Below are 18,268 nucleotides of genomic sequence, written 5' to 3' on the forward strand. Positions count from 1 at the left end.
AAACTTCCCAATCCTAAAGGGCTATGGACCACTGATCTCTCATATTAACTGCTAATACATAACACATACACACACACACACACATACACACACACGTGTGTGTGTGTGTGTGTGTGTGTGTATGTATGTATATATATATATATATGTTTACCTAAACAGTTTTTCCAATTGAAAAACATCTATTCTAATTATTGTAGGACAGCTGCCTCCAATATTACTGGTTACTCAAGAAATCTATTAATACTAATGAAGGCTTTCCTCTTTCAGTTTGGAGCTTATTCATTTGGAGCTCAATTACTGTGGCAGGTATCTTACTAATCTACGTGGGCCCATTATTAATGTATTGTCTCTCAGCGCCAAATCCACACCTTTGTCCTACTGCATACTACTGGAGCCAGTTTCTTCAAACTATACTTCTCTTTTGTTAGCTGCTTATGGTCAGGCTCAGACAGTAGAGAGTACAGGAGGCAGTCTGGAGGCTTGAGGAATATAAAGAGACTTTCTTTCCTCTTAGTTGTTTTACAGGTGATGGCTAGGAGATGTGAATGCTGCAGCTCAGAGGTGAGAGACATGGGAAGAAGTGGTCACCACAGTAGTGGTGGGTCTCATATTTCCATAGTAGGGATTCTCCACCAAGTTTCACTGAATAGCAAGGGGTGTGTTCTTATAACCATAGCATCCCCTCCTCAGAAGTCTATCAGCCTCAGGATCCTTTCTAAGTGTCTAAGTCCTTCCTTGATGCTTTCTGTTACTGTTATCTCTGTTATCCTCATATAATTATCTTTTACCCCCATTTAGTTAGCAAATCATCTTTAACCTAGTCAATAATTATTTGCCTTAAATTTCCCACATTCAAATCATTGATGGATTTGTCTCCCAACTAAATCCTGACTGGTATTATTAAGCCTGTGTCTACATTGCCAACAGAACCAGTCTTATTTAAGCAGTAGAAGCTTACTCTCCCAGGGTTCTTTATACCTAGAAATAACCATGTGCTGATCAATGAGGTGTGAGCAAGTCTACTGAACTAGGGGAAGATTGACACTTACTTCACAATGAAATTAAACTTCAAGAAAAGGTAGCAATGCTGCTCAGCTTCACATTTAAAATTCTAATATAGTTCTACAGTATGTATTTAAATGAATAAAAAAAATCAATTGAGTTCTAACTATATATTTAGTATATTTCAAAGAATTATAAAAAAATTTATAAAACATCCTAAGAAAGAGTTGTCTTCAATCAATCTTTTTAAAAGGCTATAATATTTGATCAATTTGTTTTATTTTTTATCAATTTTTATATCATTGCAATATATTTCAAAAAGTTACAAGTAAAATATAAATATCATAAAAAATTTTTATTACTTTCAACTGATCCTTTAAAAAGGTTATAATAGGGATTGTGGCTCAGCTGTAGAGTGCTTGCCTAGCTAGCACGTGTGAGGCAGTGGGTTTGATCCTCAGCACCACATAAAACTAAATAAATAAAATAAAGGTATTGTGTCCATCTACAACTAAAAAATTTATTTTAAAAAGGTTATAATAATTGCTCTATTTGTTTTATGTAGTTTTCAAATTAATAAAATTTTTAATATTAATCTTCAGGACTGTGGGTGCCAGGATGCTTGCTAAACAGTAGACAATTGCACTTTATTTTTCCCCTACATTGTATAGATTCTGAACTAGTTACATAATATATTTTGCCCTAAATTCTTTTCTGTCACATAAGGACAACACATAATCTGTATCCAGAGAAACAAACTTAGGAGTAACCATGTACTGACAACTCTAAAAAAAAACTAAAAACAATTATAGAAATGGCAGAAAAATCAGCATGAAAAAGAGAGTACTTGTATATTTAGGAAGACACAATGTGATATTAAGAATTCTCCTATAAAAGGAAAGAATATGTTCAACAGTATACTATCAGGTCAATCTTTTCACCAACCAAGGAACAAGATATATAGGAAGCATAGGACACATCCACTAACATCAGAAAAGGAAAAATTCCATTGGAGTTACTCTGTTATGGGGTCTTACTTGTGTACTACTAAACAAAACCTAGAGATTACCAATTTTTTTTTTTCTAAACAGCATAGAGGTGCCATGTCTTTTTATTTTCCCCTACCTCAATGTGCAGAAAAGAGTTAAAATAGCAGGCTTAAGACTGCTATCCTAGAAAGGCCTGCTTACATGGTTGATCTTCATTGGGTATCTGTGAACTTGGATTTCAGGCTGGTTTCCACTGTTAGGGAATAGCTCACATGCCTAAACTAAGTAAATAGTATGCTTTATGGTAAACACCTGCCTTCCTTTGGGGAGTCTAGAATTTTAATATGTTTTAGGCAGACGGCCTATAACACTGGCCCCCAGAAACAACCCGATAAGCCTCTACTGTACCTCCTTGGCAGACAGCATTTTACATATGTTCTTTCAACTTGTTCTATGTGACTTCATCAGATAAGGACTAACTTGGGCCTTGTTTCCTGAGGATTCCTCCCAGGTAGTTTTTCCCTTCGTTGACTATGTCCATCATTTCTTTAAAATAAATCAGTTATGAGTATTACTATATGACTTACCCTGCAAGTCCTCCTAGCAAATCACTGAACCTAAGGTGGTTTGGGGAAGCCCTCTAAACATCCCTTGCCTTTATAGGTTGGCAAACCCCTGAATTCTATTTTAAACACTCACCTCTTCTCACTCTACCTTTTCTCCCTAGAAAATCACATTCACCAATTTAATTTCACCTATCACATTTGTTCTATCACCTTCAACCCCAAACTCCCAAATAATTACAACTACCTTTAGGACATTTCCATCTGAAGTGCACAGATACTTCAAACTAACAAGTTCAAAAGTAAAGTCATATTAGCTCTATAACTGCTCTCCTTTCTTTTTTTAAATTTTTTTGTTCTTTTTAAATATCCATGACAGTATATTTTGACATACTATACATACATGGAGTATAATTTATTCTAATTAGGATCCCATTCTTGTGGCGGTACATGATATGGAGTCTCAATTGCTCTCTTTTCATATGCTCTACTTTTATATGCTCCAAGTTTACTCTACTTGTACTCTCTGTTAGGTTAGAAATTACTATCTACCTAGACTCTAAACTCTATGATATTTAAGGTTCTTCCTAATCTGTTATCAACCTGGGCTTCTATACTCATCTATTATGATTTCCTATGCATTTTAAATTGCATTTATACCAGATTACTTGCTGGTCCTTAAACATAGACTACTTACTATCACTTTGCACTTGTTATCTGCTCACCTGAGTTGCCATTCTCCTTTTCTCAGTATGGTAAATTCTACTTACCAATGCAACATCTCAGTCCTTAGCAGAACAGACAACTTTGTCCTCCTACTTGAAAGGATTTAGCCAAATTATCCATACCATTAGTACCACAATACTAATTTCCATAGTATTAATTTTATTATGATATTTTCCCATTTCCCCTATTTCTTAAATAAAAAACTCTTTTTTGAGGGAGAGGGTATCTCAACGGCCACTGAGCCACATCCCACATTTTATTTAGAGACAAAGTCTCACTGAGTTGCTTAGTGCCTCACTTTTTCTGCCTCTTGTGATCTCAGCCTCTTGAGCCAGTGGGATTACAGGTGAGTGCCACTGTGCCTGGCTAAATGGAAACCTCTTGACAGGTAATATAGCTGACCTCATGGAGCTTACTTGCCATATATGGAGGAAACACAATAAATATGTGTGTGGGAGGGGATACACGAGAGAATTCAAGAGCGTGAAAATGCCAGAGACACATACATACATGTACTCAGTAGAAAACACATGGTCAGCTGACACAGAGTGATGGGCTTGCTATGTCTAAATGAGTTGACAAAGAATGTAGTCTTTTTGAAGTAAAAAAAAAAAACTCTGAGAAGTCAAATGAATATTAGGAAGAAAAGCATTCTAGTCAAAGATCAAGGTATAAAATCTTAGAGAAGAAGTTGGTGTGTTCCAGAAAGTGTAGATTTGGAGTAAATGACTTTTAAAAACTATTTCCATTTGAAATAATTAACCTATGAAAAATAAAGTAAGTTGGACGATAGTTTTTCAACTCTAAAACTCTATCATTTACCAGAAACTTAGAAAAAAGACACTTAAGTGTTCAAAATAAAGTCAATGACAATTGTTAAGCAAAATGTTTGCTTTTATTAACAGTCAATGACTTTCTGCTTATTCCTTTAAAAAACAAAACAACTTCTAAATATTTTTAACTGACATACATTCCTATAACTCTGATGGCAGATAACAAAACTGACATAGTTTGAGATAATTCTTAATTAGTTGAATAAAAGTTAATCAAATAGTTATTAAAATTCACTTACTTGTGTGTGGATAGATGAAACAGCAACAACTTCAACATTAAACACACCTTTGTGATTATCTACCCATTTCATGCCAGGTAGAGGAACCTGAAAGATCATATCACAGATGCTTTAAAAGTAGGTTATCAGTTCAGTAAACAAACAAAAAAATTAGAACAATTCAATTAGAAAAAAGTACTGTGGAAATATATTTTAATCACTGTAAATCAATTAAATACTTAAATTTCATTATTACAAAATTAATAATTTTACAAAAAATTAAAGGGCTCAGGAGCAAAAACAGAAATGCCCCAAATTTCTACCTTTCCAGAGATACCCCTTAATATCATTCCAAGTCTTCATCTTTACACATAAACCTTTCATAGTTAATATCAAACATTATTATTTTAAAAACTATTTCTCACATACTATTCATTATGAATCTAACTTACACCAATAAATTCACATAGACGATGTAATTTTAATGGCTTATAGCATTCCCTTTTATTTTCAGTATTCCTATTGTGTTTTCACTGGGCTTTAAAACATTCACAAGCAAAGAAACTCTTGTCCTAAGGATTATAGGGGTTTTTTCCTGATGTATTGCTAGTAGTATCAAAATTATTTCATAAAAATCATTTTTAAAAGCAAATAAATATATTCTCTCAATTCCTCCTGCTAAGTGCTGCTAAAACTCCTGGAACACGGTATATAAAATCAATGGAAAGACTGAAAAGTGCAGATGAGAATGAAGATGAACTGGAGACCTAAGGATACAAGAAACTATAAGGCAGTATTTCATGGGTTTTATTTTTGCTTTACATATCCAGAACTGGGTGCTAGAGAGAATGGCAATCCAAAAGTGCCAAAAGACACAGACAAGCAATGCCCCAAGAAAAACATTTTCCTTATAGCTAAAGCCAGCAATACTCCAGACAATCATAAGGGAACAAATCTTGGTCCACTCTCATTTCCCTGGACTGAGGGAGGGGCCCAGGCTAAAAGTTAGCTATAATGAGGTACCCAAACCAACCATACTTAGGTGGTATTTAGAAGACACAGATGGTAGCCCATTCCCTTCTGATGATAACAATTCGCCAATTAACCCTGGTATCAGTGGACACAAGCAGAGAACAGTAATAAGGCACCCCGCCACACACACCCCCCAAAAGGGAGTTGTCAGTAGAGGTCTAGCAAGGAGGTTGCAATCCCATCTCCACCTCACATTGATGCCCCCAACCAACAAATCCCAGGGAGTGAAAGTAGACACTTTGTGAAATTTGGACTTCATCTTTCCTGGTACTAGTTTCTCCCTTTCCTGCTATTAAGACAAAATATTTAAACAAAATTTAGAGTCTCATAATACCCAAAATATCCATGATATAACTGAAAATTATGCATCATACCAAGGCTAGGAAAATCTTGACCTAAATGAGAAAAGACAATCATCAGACACTGATAATAAGGTAACATAGATGTTGAATAGATCTGGCAAGAGTTTAAAAGTAGCTACCATTAAAAAAAAAAAAATGATTCAACAAGCAATTACAAATAACCTTGAAATGAATGAAAAAAAAATGAACAGCAAAAAAGAGGGATTTCTTTCTCATGGTTTATCTTTTTATATGTATAAAGAAAACCAAATGAAGTCAGTTTCCCATTACAAATTCTATCACTAAGTAAGATATTCAATCTCTCTACTGAAGCCAATTACAAAGTGAAACATTTGTGAAAAACAAAGATGCTAGAACAAGTTGAAACCTCTCAAAGCAAGAAACAATATTAGCTCTTTCAACCCAAAACACTTGTTTTCAGCTTTAAAAAACAAGACGTAAGTAAAATGTACATATATACTTCTTTAAAAACAATTTGCAAAGTCTGGTCAAGGAATCAGCAGCATAAATGTCATCTGGGCACACTATTAGGAATGTAAATACTCAAGTTCCAACCTATACCTACTACATCAGAAACTGGGGGTAAGGTTCACAACTAGAGTTACAAGAAACCTTCTGGGTAAATCTGACGGTTTAAAAATAAAACTGCTACCTTGAACTACTGTAACGAGCAGTGGCGATAGCAATGACATAATAGTAGCAAAACATCTAAAGCACTTTTCATTTAACTGTCACCATTCTAAATGTTCTCCATCATTCACTTATCAATATAATTCATTATTATAGGTATTAATTATTCTTCCCATTTTTACAGAAGATAAAGATGCAATACAAAGACTGTCTTAACAAATACCATAACAAATTACCATTGATTGGGTGGCTCAAACAACAGAAATGTATTTTCTCATAGTTCAGAAGACTGGATATCCAAGATCAGATGTCAGCATGATCAGTTTCTGGTGAGAGATCTTTCATGGGTTGCAGGTAGCTACTTTGTTGTTTATGTCCTCACACTGGTGCCAGCAGGTATCAGGGAAGTTGTCAAGTTCTCTATATCTCTTCTAACTAGACTACTAATCTTATCAGGGGCCCTACCCTTATGACGTCACCTGAACCTAATTATCTCCCAAAGGCTCCATCTCCAATACTATCACATTGGGGGGTTAAATCTTTACCACATGAATTCTGCGGGGACAAAACTCAGTACATAGCACTCTGTCCTGGTCCTCTCCAAATTATCCTCTGGAATACGAGATAGATTCATTATTTCCAACAACCATGGACATTTACCTCATTCCAGCATCAAGGCTAAAGTTTAAAGTTTAAAGTCTCATCTAAATATCATATAAGTCAAATATGGGTGAAAATGGAAATACAATTCATCCTAAGGCAAAATTCCTCTCTAGCTATGAACCTGTGAAACCAGACAAGTCAGGAGTTTCCAAAATACAATGGTAGGACAAGTATGGATAGGCATTACTATTTCAAATGAAAGAAACAGGAAAGGAGGAAGGAGTGACATGTCCCAAGCAAATCTAAAACCTAACAATGCTTCCAAGGCTCAAGAATAATATTCTGTATTGCTGTTGTTTTAAAGAAATTTTATTGTGTATGTTTAAGGTATACAACATATTATGGGATACATAAACATAATAAAATGGCTACTGTAGTAAAGCAGATTAATATTCATCAACTTACCATTTTTTGTTTTGTTTTGCTACAACTTACTCATTTATCAAGAATCTCAAATTTAGTATGGCTTTATCTTTATTAACTATAGACCTCATGAAGTGAGATGAATAATAATTTTTATTCTGACCTGGCTTATTTCTTTTAGCATAATGTCCTTCAGACTCATCCATATTGTAGCAAATGGCAGGATCTCCTTTTTAAGGTTGAATAGTATTACATTGAATATATACAACAATATCTTTATCCATTCATCCACTGATGGACACTTAGGTTTTTTTTCCATAGGTTTTTTTCCATATTTTGGCCATTATAAATAATGTTGCAATGAACACAGGAGTGCAGATCTTTACAAGATAGTAAATTCATTTCCTTGTACATATGCCCAGAAGAGGGATTGGTGAGTCATGGCAGTTCCAACTTTTAGTTTCTTTAGGAACCACCATATTGTTGTCTGCAAGGGCTGTACTAATCTTTATTTCCACCAAGAGTGTACAAAAGTACCTTTGCCTCTTCAACTCTGCCAACATTTATTACATCTAGTCTTTTTTGAAAATATCAATCCTAATGGATATGAGATGATATTAATAGCAGTACAGACTTGCATTTCCCAAACAATTAATGATGTTACGCCTATTTTCATATCCCTGATGGTGATTTTTTTTATTTGAAAAATATCTACTAAATCCTTTTCCCAGTTTTTAATAAGGTTATTTTTCTAATATTGAGTTGTAGGAGTTCTTTTAAAATTTTACGTATTAACACCTAATAGATGATTTACAATTATAATCAAATATATAGGAGTTACAATTATTTTCTCCCAAGCCTTAGGTTGCCACTTCATTTTTGTTTTGTCATTTCACTCAGTTGACTGTTTTGTTTGCTATGTAGAAGCTTTTCAGTTCAATATAATCTCATTTTAATTTAAAAATTTTTTTATTATTTATTTTTATTTTTGCTTTTATAGCTTGAGATTTTGTTTATTGATATCCAAAATACTGCCATGGTAAATGCCAAGGAACTTTTCACCCATGCGTCTCTTCCAGGAATTTTAAGATTTCAGATCTTAAATTTTGGTCTTTTATTCATTTGGAATTGAGTTGCAGGTATGCAGTAAGATAAAGTTCCAATTTCCTTCTTTTGCATGTGGAAATACAGTTTTTCCAGTATCATTATTGAAGAGACTATCCTTTCCCCATGTGTCTTCCTGGTTTCCTTGTCAAAAATTCATATACTATATGTTTGGGTTTATTTCTGGTATCTCTAAAGAGTATTCTTTGGATTGATGATCTGCTCTCAAGGCTCATTGGGACAGCAGCATCACTTCTTTTGCTCCAGGATGGATCCATTCCTGGCACAGCCAGCAGGGAAACTGGTCCCCAACACTTTGCCCTAAGCTTTAGGCAGAGGCTGTTGGATTACTGAAACCAGGGCAGTGACACTGGTAATCTCTGAGGCACTATTGGGATCACTTTCCTCTTCTTTTTTTTAATTTTTTCTTTTTTTAATTTTAATTTGTTATATGTGACAACAGAATGCATTAAAATTCATATTACACATACAGATCACAATTTTTCATATCTCTGATTGTACACAAAATAGTCATATCCTTCATGTCTTCATACGTGTACTTAGGGTAATGATGACCATCACATTCCACTATCTTTCTTACCCTTGTGCCCCCTTCGTTCCACTCCCTCCTATTTCCCCTTTGCCCTATCTAGAGTTCATTTAATCTTCCCATCACCCCCACCCCGACAACATATTATGAATCAGCATCCTTAAATCAAAGAAATCACTCAGCATTTGTTTTTTTTGGGATTGGCTAATTTCACTTGGCATTATATTCTCCAGCTACATCCATTTACCTGTAAATGCCATGATTTTATTCTCTTTCAATGCTGAATAATGTTCCATTGTGTATATATACCACATTTTCTTTATCCATTCATCTACTAAAGGGCATCTAGGTTGGTTCCACAGTTTAGCTATTGTAAATTGTGCTGCTATAAACATAATATTTGGCTGTGTCCCTGTAGTATGCTATTTTTAGGTCCTTTGGGTATAGACTGAGGAGTGGGATAGCTGGGTCAAATGGTGGTTCCATTCCAAGTTTTCCAAGGAATCTCCATACTGCTTTTCATATTGGCTGCACCAATTTGCAGCTCCACTAGTAATGTCTGAGTATGCCTTTTTCCCCTCATCCTCACCAACACTTATTGTTGTTTTTATTCTTAATAGCTGCCATTCTGACTGGAGTGAGATGAAATCTTAGTTTTGACTTGCATTTCTCTAATTGCTAGAGATGTTGAACATTTTTTCATATATTTGTTGATTGATTGTATATCTTCTTCTGAGAAGTGTCTGTTCAGTTCCTTAGCCCATTTACTGATTGGGTTATTTGTTTTTTTGGTGCTTAGCTTTTTGAGTTCTTTTTATACCCTAGAGATTAGTGGCCTATCTGACGTGTATGTGGTAAGAATTTTGTTCCCAATTAGTAGGCTCTTTATTCATCTCATTGATTGTTTCTTTTGCTGAAAGAAGCTTTTTAATTTGAATCCATCCCATTTATTGATTCTTAATATTAATTTTTGTGCTATACGAGTCTTATTAAGGAAGTTGGGGCCTAATCTGACATCATGGAGATTTGGGCCTACTTTTTCTTCTAATAGATGTAGTGTCTCTGGTTTAATTCCTAGGTCCTTGGTCCATTTTGAGTTGAGTTTTATGCATTGTGAGAGATAGGGGTTTAATTTCATTTTATTGCATATGGATTTCCAATTTTCCCAGCTCCATTTGTTGAAGAGATTATCTTTTCTCCAATGTTTGTTTTTGGTGCCTTTGTAAAACATAAGATAAACATAGTTATGTGGGTTTGTCTCTGTGTACTCTATCTGAACCACTATTTTGGTGCCAATACCCTGTTGTTTTTGTTACTATTGCTCTATAGTATAGTTTAAGGTCTAGTATAGTAATGCCATCTACTTCACTCTTCTTGCTAAGGATTGCTTTAGCTATTCTGGGTCTCTTATTTTTCCAGATGAATTTCATGACTACCTTTTCTATTTCTATCTGGAATGTCATTGGGAATTTGATTGTAATTTCATTAACTCTGTATAGTGCTTTTGATAGTTTGGTCATTTTTATAATATTAATTCTTTTTAAGAACAAGAGAGATATTTCCATCTTCTAATTTCTTTCTTTATCGTTCTGTAGTTTTTGTTATAGAGTTCTTTCGCCTCTTTCATTAAGTTGATCCCCAAGGTTTTTTTTTTGGATGCTATTATAAATGGTATAGTTTTCCATGTTTCCATTTTAGAGAATTTGTCACTGATACACAGAAATGCCTTTAATTTATGGGTGTTGATTTTTGTATCCTGTTACTTTGCTGATTTCATTTACTAGTTCTAGAAGTTTTCTGGTGGAATTTTTTTGGTTTTCTAGGTATAGAATCATATCGTTGGCAAATAGTGCCAATTTGAGTTATTCTTTACCTATCTGTATAGGTATATATAGAAATTAAAGAATTTCTCTCAACTCTCTAATTGCTCTAGCCAGTGTTTCAAGAACTATGTTAAATAGAAGTGGTGAAAGAGGGCATCCCTGTCTTATTCCAGTTTTTAAAGCAAATGCTTTCAATTTTTTTATAATGAAAATGTGCAGCATACAGAATAAGAATAGAATCTTAAAAGCCGCAAGAGAGAGGAATCAGATCACATATAGAGGGAGATCAATTTGTATCTCAGCAGGAGATCACGGAACAACATATACCAAGCTCCGAAAGAAAATGGATGCCAAGAATTTTATTCTAGTAAAATTAAGCTTTAGATTTGATGATGAAATAAAAACCTTCCATGATAAACCACGAAAGTTAACAGAATTTACAACTAGAAAGGCTGCAGTACAGAACATCCTTGGCAAAATATTCCACTTTCCTCTTCTTGAAGAACAGTACATTTACAGGCAAATAGTTTTATTTCCTCTCCTGTCAAACCCAGGAAGCCCAAGAGTCTTCCTTCATTTCATGCAACATCATATCCTTTAGTTCAAACTGTCAGTGTATCTGCTTATATTATCCTATAAACTCTTTATCACATGATAAAGAGCCTTGGTATTATCATCAAAACATGCTTTCTCAATTTTAATAAAACAAATAGGCTAAGATTTTTATAAATTGCCTTTGGGTTTAACAATTCCTTTTCCAATTAATTTCTCTGCTTTCACATTTCCTCCAGTCTGGAGGAATCATGCTGCTCCTTCAACATCACTTTCCTTTAGAAAGCTCTTCAGCCAAATATCCAGTTTCATCATATGCAAGTTTTATGTTTCATAAAACAAGAGAACATAGTTCAGCTAAGTTCTATGCTACCATACAACAAGGATTATCTTTTCTCTATTTTCTAATAACATGTTCCTCATTTACATTGAGATCTCATCAGAATTAACTTTAGAAACTAACCTTGCATTTGCAAATCAACTAAGTAAAAACAAATCTAAAAATTCCACAAAAGCATATTTTCTTTTGAAAAATTTCCTTTGAAATATACTATATCTGATAAAAGACCACATTTTTATGTAACCAAGCCATATCAAAAAGCCTTCACTAGACCTTAGAAGATGGAAAAACCTCCCATGTTCTTGGACAGGCAGAAATTATACTGTCAAAATGGCCATACTACAAAAAGCTCTATAAACTTATAATGCAATTCCCACCAAAATGCCAATGACATTCTTCACAGAATGTCACATAAAGCAGTTATGAAACTCATTTGGAAAAATAAAAGACTCACAATAGCCAAAGCAATTCTTATCAAGAAAAGCGAAGCAGTAGGCATCATAATACCAGACCTCAAATTATCCTACAGAGCTATAATAACAAAAGAAGCATGGTACTGGCACCAAGACAGGCATGAAGACCTACAGAAGACACAGAGACAAACCCACATAAATACAGTTATCTGCTACTAAACAAAGGTTTCAAAAACATACATTGGAGAAAAGAGAGCCTCTTAACAAATGGTTCTGGGGAAATTGGAAATCCATATGTACTAGAATGAAAATTAACCCTATCTCTCAACCTGCACAACAATCAACTCAAAGACTTGGGAATTAGACTAGAAACTCTGTAACTACTAGAATAAAATGCAGGCCCAACACTCCAACAGGTCAGCTCAGGAACTGACTTCTAAAGACTCCTTTAGAAGTGCAAGAAGTAAAATGAAAAAAATCAGTCATCAAACTAAAAGGCTTCTCCACAGCAAAGGAAACAAGAGCATGAAGAGAGAACCTACAGAATGGGAGACAATCTTTGCCACCTGCTCCCAGATAGGATATTAATATGCAAGTTATACAAAGAACTCAAAAAACTGAACACCAAAAAAACCAAATAACCCAATCAATATATGGGCAAAGGAAATAAACAGATATTTCTCAAAAGAAGAAATATAAATGGTCACCAAATATATGAAAAAATTTTTCAACATCTCTAGCAACTAGAGAAATGCAAATTAAAACTACTTTTGAGATTTCATTTCACTCAGGTCAGAATGGCAAGAATACAAGTAATAATAAATGTTAGTAAGGATGTGTGGGTTTACTCATACATTGTTGGTAGGACTGCAAATTAGTGCAATCACTCTGAAAACCAGTGTGGAGATTCTTTAGAAAACTAGGAATGGAACCACCAAAAGACCCAGTTATCCCACTCCTCAGTATAAATTCAAAAGATTTAAAAGTAGCACATTATAGTAACACAGCCACATCAATGTTTACAGCAGCACAATCCACAATAGCTAAGCTACGTAGCCAACCTAGGTGCCCTTCAACAAATGAATGAATACAGAAAATGTGGTATATATACACAATGGAGTATTAGCCATAAAGAAGAATAACTTTATGGCATATGCCAGTAAATGGATGTAACTGGAGATTATCATACTAAGTGAAATTAGCCAGTCCCCAGAAGTGAAAGGTCGAATGTTTTCTGATATGAGAAAGCTAATTCAAAACAAAGGGAGGGGAATTAAAAAAAAAAAAAAAGAATGTAAGATCAGTAGAGTAGACAAAGGGGAATGAAGACAAGGGAGCGAGAATGGGATAGGGAAAGGCAGTGGAGTGATTCTAACTTAACTTTCCTATGTATATAAATACATGAATATACCACAGTGAATCTCATCATCATGTGCATCCACAAGAAACTAATCAATAAAAATATATAAGTACATAGCAGAAAGATCCGTAGAGTAGGGGGAAGGGAACAGGGAGATGAAGGATGGGAGGGAAAGGAGAAGTACTGGGAACTGAATTAGAAAAAATTATATTCCATGTTTTTATAATTATGTCAAAATGAATCATATTTTCATGTATTTCTATTTTTTTCATGTATTTCTATTAAGAGCCAATAATTTTTTTAAAAAAGGAACTCCTCAAAGGATTGTGGTATACAGACAAGTTTGAGAATCACTGTAATAAATGAATAATACCATTCTTTTCAAGAAAAAAAAAAAAGGCTTCACTAAAGAAATTTCAAATGTGAAGTCAATGACAAATGATATGAGGAGAAATTTTAAAAGAAGAGGTGAAGTAGTAGACTTTGCTATTTAAGACAGAATAATCATGGATGACTTCTCTGGAGACAAGACATTTAAATGGTTGTCTGAATGAAATGACAAGTAGGCCTTGTGACAGAACAATGCAAACACAGGGGACTGCAATGGCCTAAGATGGGAATGAACTTTGTGTGTCTGAGGAACAAACAGCAAAGGCTGGGTGATATGTGGTGAGGGCTGAATGAGTGACAGAGAATGTTGAAAACAGAGATCAGAGCAATAGTTGTATTGCTTTTCTTTTTTAAATAAAAATTCAAATTGTTTATAAATGCTTTTTTTTTCTTTCTATTTTTCTTTCTGCCATACTGGGGACCAAACCTAGGATCTTTCACACACTAGGCAAGTGCTCTACCACTAAGCTACATCTCTAGCCCTTTTAATTTTAAGACAGGGTCTTACTAAATTTTCCGAGATGCCTTCAAATTTGCAGTTCTCTGGTCTCCGCCTCCCACATAGCTGCGATTAAAGGTGTGAGCCACCATGCCCTTTTTTAGTTGTATTTTGAAAACGAATGCCATCAGAAGAATATACAAAAGGCAGAGTTCATATTAATGTTTACAACCAGTTAGTCAATGTGATTTAGAGAAACTGGTAATCATCATGGAAAAGTTGTCTCACAAGCCACTTTGGTTTTTGAACAGTGGCTGCTGATTCGTAAGAGTTTCCCAGTGTTTTTATTTAAAGTCTTTTAAGTCAATAATGCCATTCATCAAAGCTGCTAATATTTCTTGTATTGCATGTTGATACCTACTTTATTTTCACTTACTTGATCCTCATTTTCAAAAAGATACTAAAAATTAATTCAAATCTGTTTTCTTTCCTCTAGTCTTTTAGTGAAATCTAAAACTCTATTGAAAGGAACATTCAGCTATGTATGGTGTCGCACCTCTATAATCCCAGTTGCTTGGGAAGCCGGGGTAGGAGGCCCATGAGTTCAAAGCCAGCCTCAGCAATTTAGTGAGGCTCTAAGAAACTTGGTGAGATCCTGTCTCAGAAAAAAAGAAATGAAAAAGGAAGGAAGAAAAGGCTAGGGATATAGTTCAGTGGTTAAGCACCCCTGGATTCAATCCCTGGTTCCAAGGAAAAAAAAAAAAAAAAAAAAGCATTCATTTATTTAAAGAAGCTTCTCATATTACAATACGAAAATCTTGCAAACTTATTTTTTCTTTGAATTTACATTTCATATATAATTTTGGCTTTAAAATGAATATACTTATTTTAATTTAAAAAAAGGATTAAAGCTTCTAAGTTTCATAAGAAGAATCTTCATGTAAGGGAAATAATATTACTTCCTTATCTATATACTTACAGATAGAAGAAATAGCAAGGTTTTGTTTGGTGAAAACATTTTTATAATGAATAAGCCATTACATTCGATTTGAAGAATTACAATATGAGAGATACTGACCTCAGGAGATAGTACAGAATAAGCCTGTGGTGGTTTTTCTAGTGAGACTGGTAGGCAAAACTGGCCAGTCTTCAACCGTCCATTCTGAAGCATTGGTATCCACTTTTAAATGAAAAGTAAACAATTTAAATGTGTTTGTTATAAAAATAATTACTGTCCTAAGAACTTGGTATTAGTTAAATTTATCTCTTATTACCAAACATAAGGCAGTTTAATTATATAAGTAATAATCACATGTTTTCATAATTTCTCTAAAGGCAATAAATACAGTTATCTGCTACTAGACAAATCTAATGACATTTTATCAAGGAGGATCCTCAAAACATTACTACTAACCATTCAATGTATAATATAGGGGGTTCTTATTTACCTAAGGAAAAGTTAATCCCTAAAAAAGGATATGAAGTGAATCAATTTTAAAACTGTGATAAGTTTCAAAGTGAATAATGAAAGATTAATCAGCCTATGAATGCTGATAACCAAACTAAAAGTATAAATGCAAATTTATTTTCTTACAATTCACAAAATTCATGTCACCAATGCAAGAAACAAAAATAATAAATCAAATGTTGGTTTCCTCTTCTGGGTGGAAACATGATTTTTCTGACAAAATTATATTATAGCACATGATCTGAGTTTTACCTTGTATTTCAAAGATTTCTGAAAATTATTCAAGAGTTTTAATTTCTTTTGTAAGAGTTTATTTTATTAATTTTACATTCAAACCATTCTCTCCTTATATTGCACTGTTGGGTAAACACTCAATGTTCAGGATCAACATCTATATGTTTATGCAAGTTAATCAATTTATTGATTCATTTATCGCACTAATGAGTATTATCTTGTTATGATGATTGTCTTACAAATGCAACTTATAACTGTATGGAATCAGGTAATATTCAAATAATAAGAAACATCAATTATTATCTTAAGTATCATAAGTATTTTAAGAGCTAAATATTTAATAAAAAGGACTTACTGTATATCCAACTGGGGTTTCAAGAGGAGTATTCTGTTTCTGTTGACAACTAACATGATAGAAAGTAAAAAGCAAGTGATGATGATCAGTTAAAGTAGCAGGAAGTTTAACCTTGACTTCTTCATGAAAATCAGGAGACCTTCATACAAAAAAATAAAAACGAAAATCAGTAATCAGTAATTTGCCCAAAATAATTATTGCATTTGTATATTTTAGCAATTTTTAAATTAATTTTATTATTCATGCTTTATTTTTCCTCTAATCCAAAATATTTTTCTTTATTTCCAAACTCCAAATGATCAAATTCTATTTCTAGATGAGAGAGCTATCACTATTTCTGAAATTTCTCATCCCATTTTTATTAGTGGGTGAGTAATCCTACTGCTCAAAAATTCATTAATTATTACCACCTTGATACTGAGACCTATACTGCATTGGAATCTGTATGTAAAAAGAGATTTACATAGAGCTTTCTATATTTACGAATCTATTCTGACACACAGAGAAAAAATAATATGAGCTTTATAAATGTGTATTTTAAAACCATTCCATAGAAAAACATTTTTTTTCTTTTGTAGGAGTACCGTTTTATATTAAGGCTAATTTGTATCATCTTAAAAAAAAGAAAGAAAGAAAAAGATATCTCTAAAGATACCCTAATATGAAGATAAACTCTCTGTGGAATGTCTTATATCAATTATTCTACTGTTAACAAAATAAAAATATTACCAAAACATGGACTAGAATTGACCTAAATAAAAACAACAGCAAGAACAAAAAGATAAAATCAGGGAATGTTCAAAAATTAAGTTTGTCCCACAGTTTAGAAGTGCTCCTACATACTAAAAGAATACAATAAATATCATGTTTCATCAAACATGTTTCATTATATTTTGTCTCAATATCCACAGAGATGGGGCATTTTTAAAGGAAAGCATGATTGTTATTCATGATATCCATTTAAAAGGGATAGAACCTTAGCATCCCAACCTTCCATACTAAAATTTATATTTATGAAAATGCAACTAAACCATACATCTCCACCCATCTTTAAAATAAAGGCTGTCCCACCAATTATAGTTTTGTGTTTTTTTTTCTCATAGGCTAATTAGTCAAACATCCTTCCCTCTCATATAAGCCTCAAAAACAAGTTAATAGGTATGGATTTGGCCACAAAAATACTAAGAGGATCTAGGCTTTAAATAATACTAATAAGAAAGAGCTGATGATGCTAGCCATCTGAGAACTTAATGACTTTGGAGGGGGAAAAAAGGGCTATAAATCCTATTATTAATCTCACCAATTATCACTGAATTATGAAAAAGTTGAATTTATGAGCAATGTCAGACGGTACTGCCATTTTAATTCCACTAATGCTGAGAGCAAAATAATAATAATAATAATAATAATAATAACAACAACAACAACAACCTAGACGAAACAGAAATTTTAAAAAATTACTACCTTCTTTATCAGTATCTTTCCTAGAATTGAGTGTTATGGTTCATTTTTTCCTGAATTCATATTACATGAAGGCTTCTGTGAAAAATTAAGTTATCTACAAGAATTACTCATTCAATGGGTAGGTTTAATTTGTCTGACTTTAGGCTAAACACTGTTACTTCTGCGGTGGTCTTAAAGATAAATATAAACAAACAATTACCCTCAAAAAGTGTTTAATTTAGTAGGAATATAAATAAGACCCAGATATCAATAGCTATGCTATAAAACAGGGGTTGGCAAACCGTGGTTCAAGGGCCAAATCCAGTCCCCTGCTTAGTTATATACAGCCTGCAAATTAAGAATGGTTTTTACGTTTTTAAATGGTTAAAAAAAAATCAAAAGATAATATATTTCAT

The 18,268-nt window shown here is 33.4% G+C and overlaps 1 protein-coding gene across 8 annotated transcripts in view; it reads right to left on the reverse strand.

Annotated features, from left to right (window-relative positions):
* Positions 1-18,268, reverse strand: part of Dock7 (dedicator of cytokinesis 7) — a 200,539-nt gene that overhangs the window by 85,963 nt on the left and 96,308 nt on the right. For all 8 annotated transcript variants that reach the window (XM_046451169.2, XM_046451168.2, XM_058581538.1 and 5 more), the window contains exons 17-19: positions 16,410-16,548; positions 15,431-15,532; positions 4,353-4,439 (exon numbers count right to left, since the gene is read on the reverse strand). In XM_046451169.2, the coding sequence (XP_046307125.1) occupies positions 4,353-4,439; positions 15,431-15,532; positions 16,410-16,548 (328 nt within the window). The remainder of the gene's footprint in view (positions 1-4,352; positions 4,440-15,430; positions 15,533-16,409; positions 16,549-18,268) is intronic.

Source organism: Marmota monax, unplaced genomic scaffold (assembly GCF_021218885.2).
Source record: "Marmota monax isolate L192 unplaced genomic scaffold, Marmota_monax_Labrador192_F-V1.1 WCK01_AAM20220418_F8-fsc00023, whole genome shotgun sequence".
NCBI lineage: Eukaryota > Metazoa > Chordata > Mammalia > Rodentia > Sciuridae > Marmota > Marmota monax.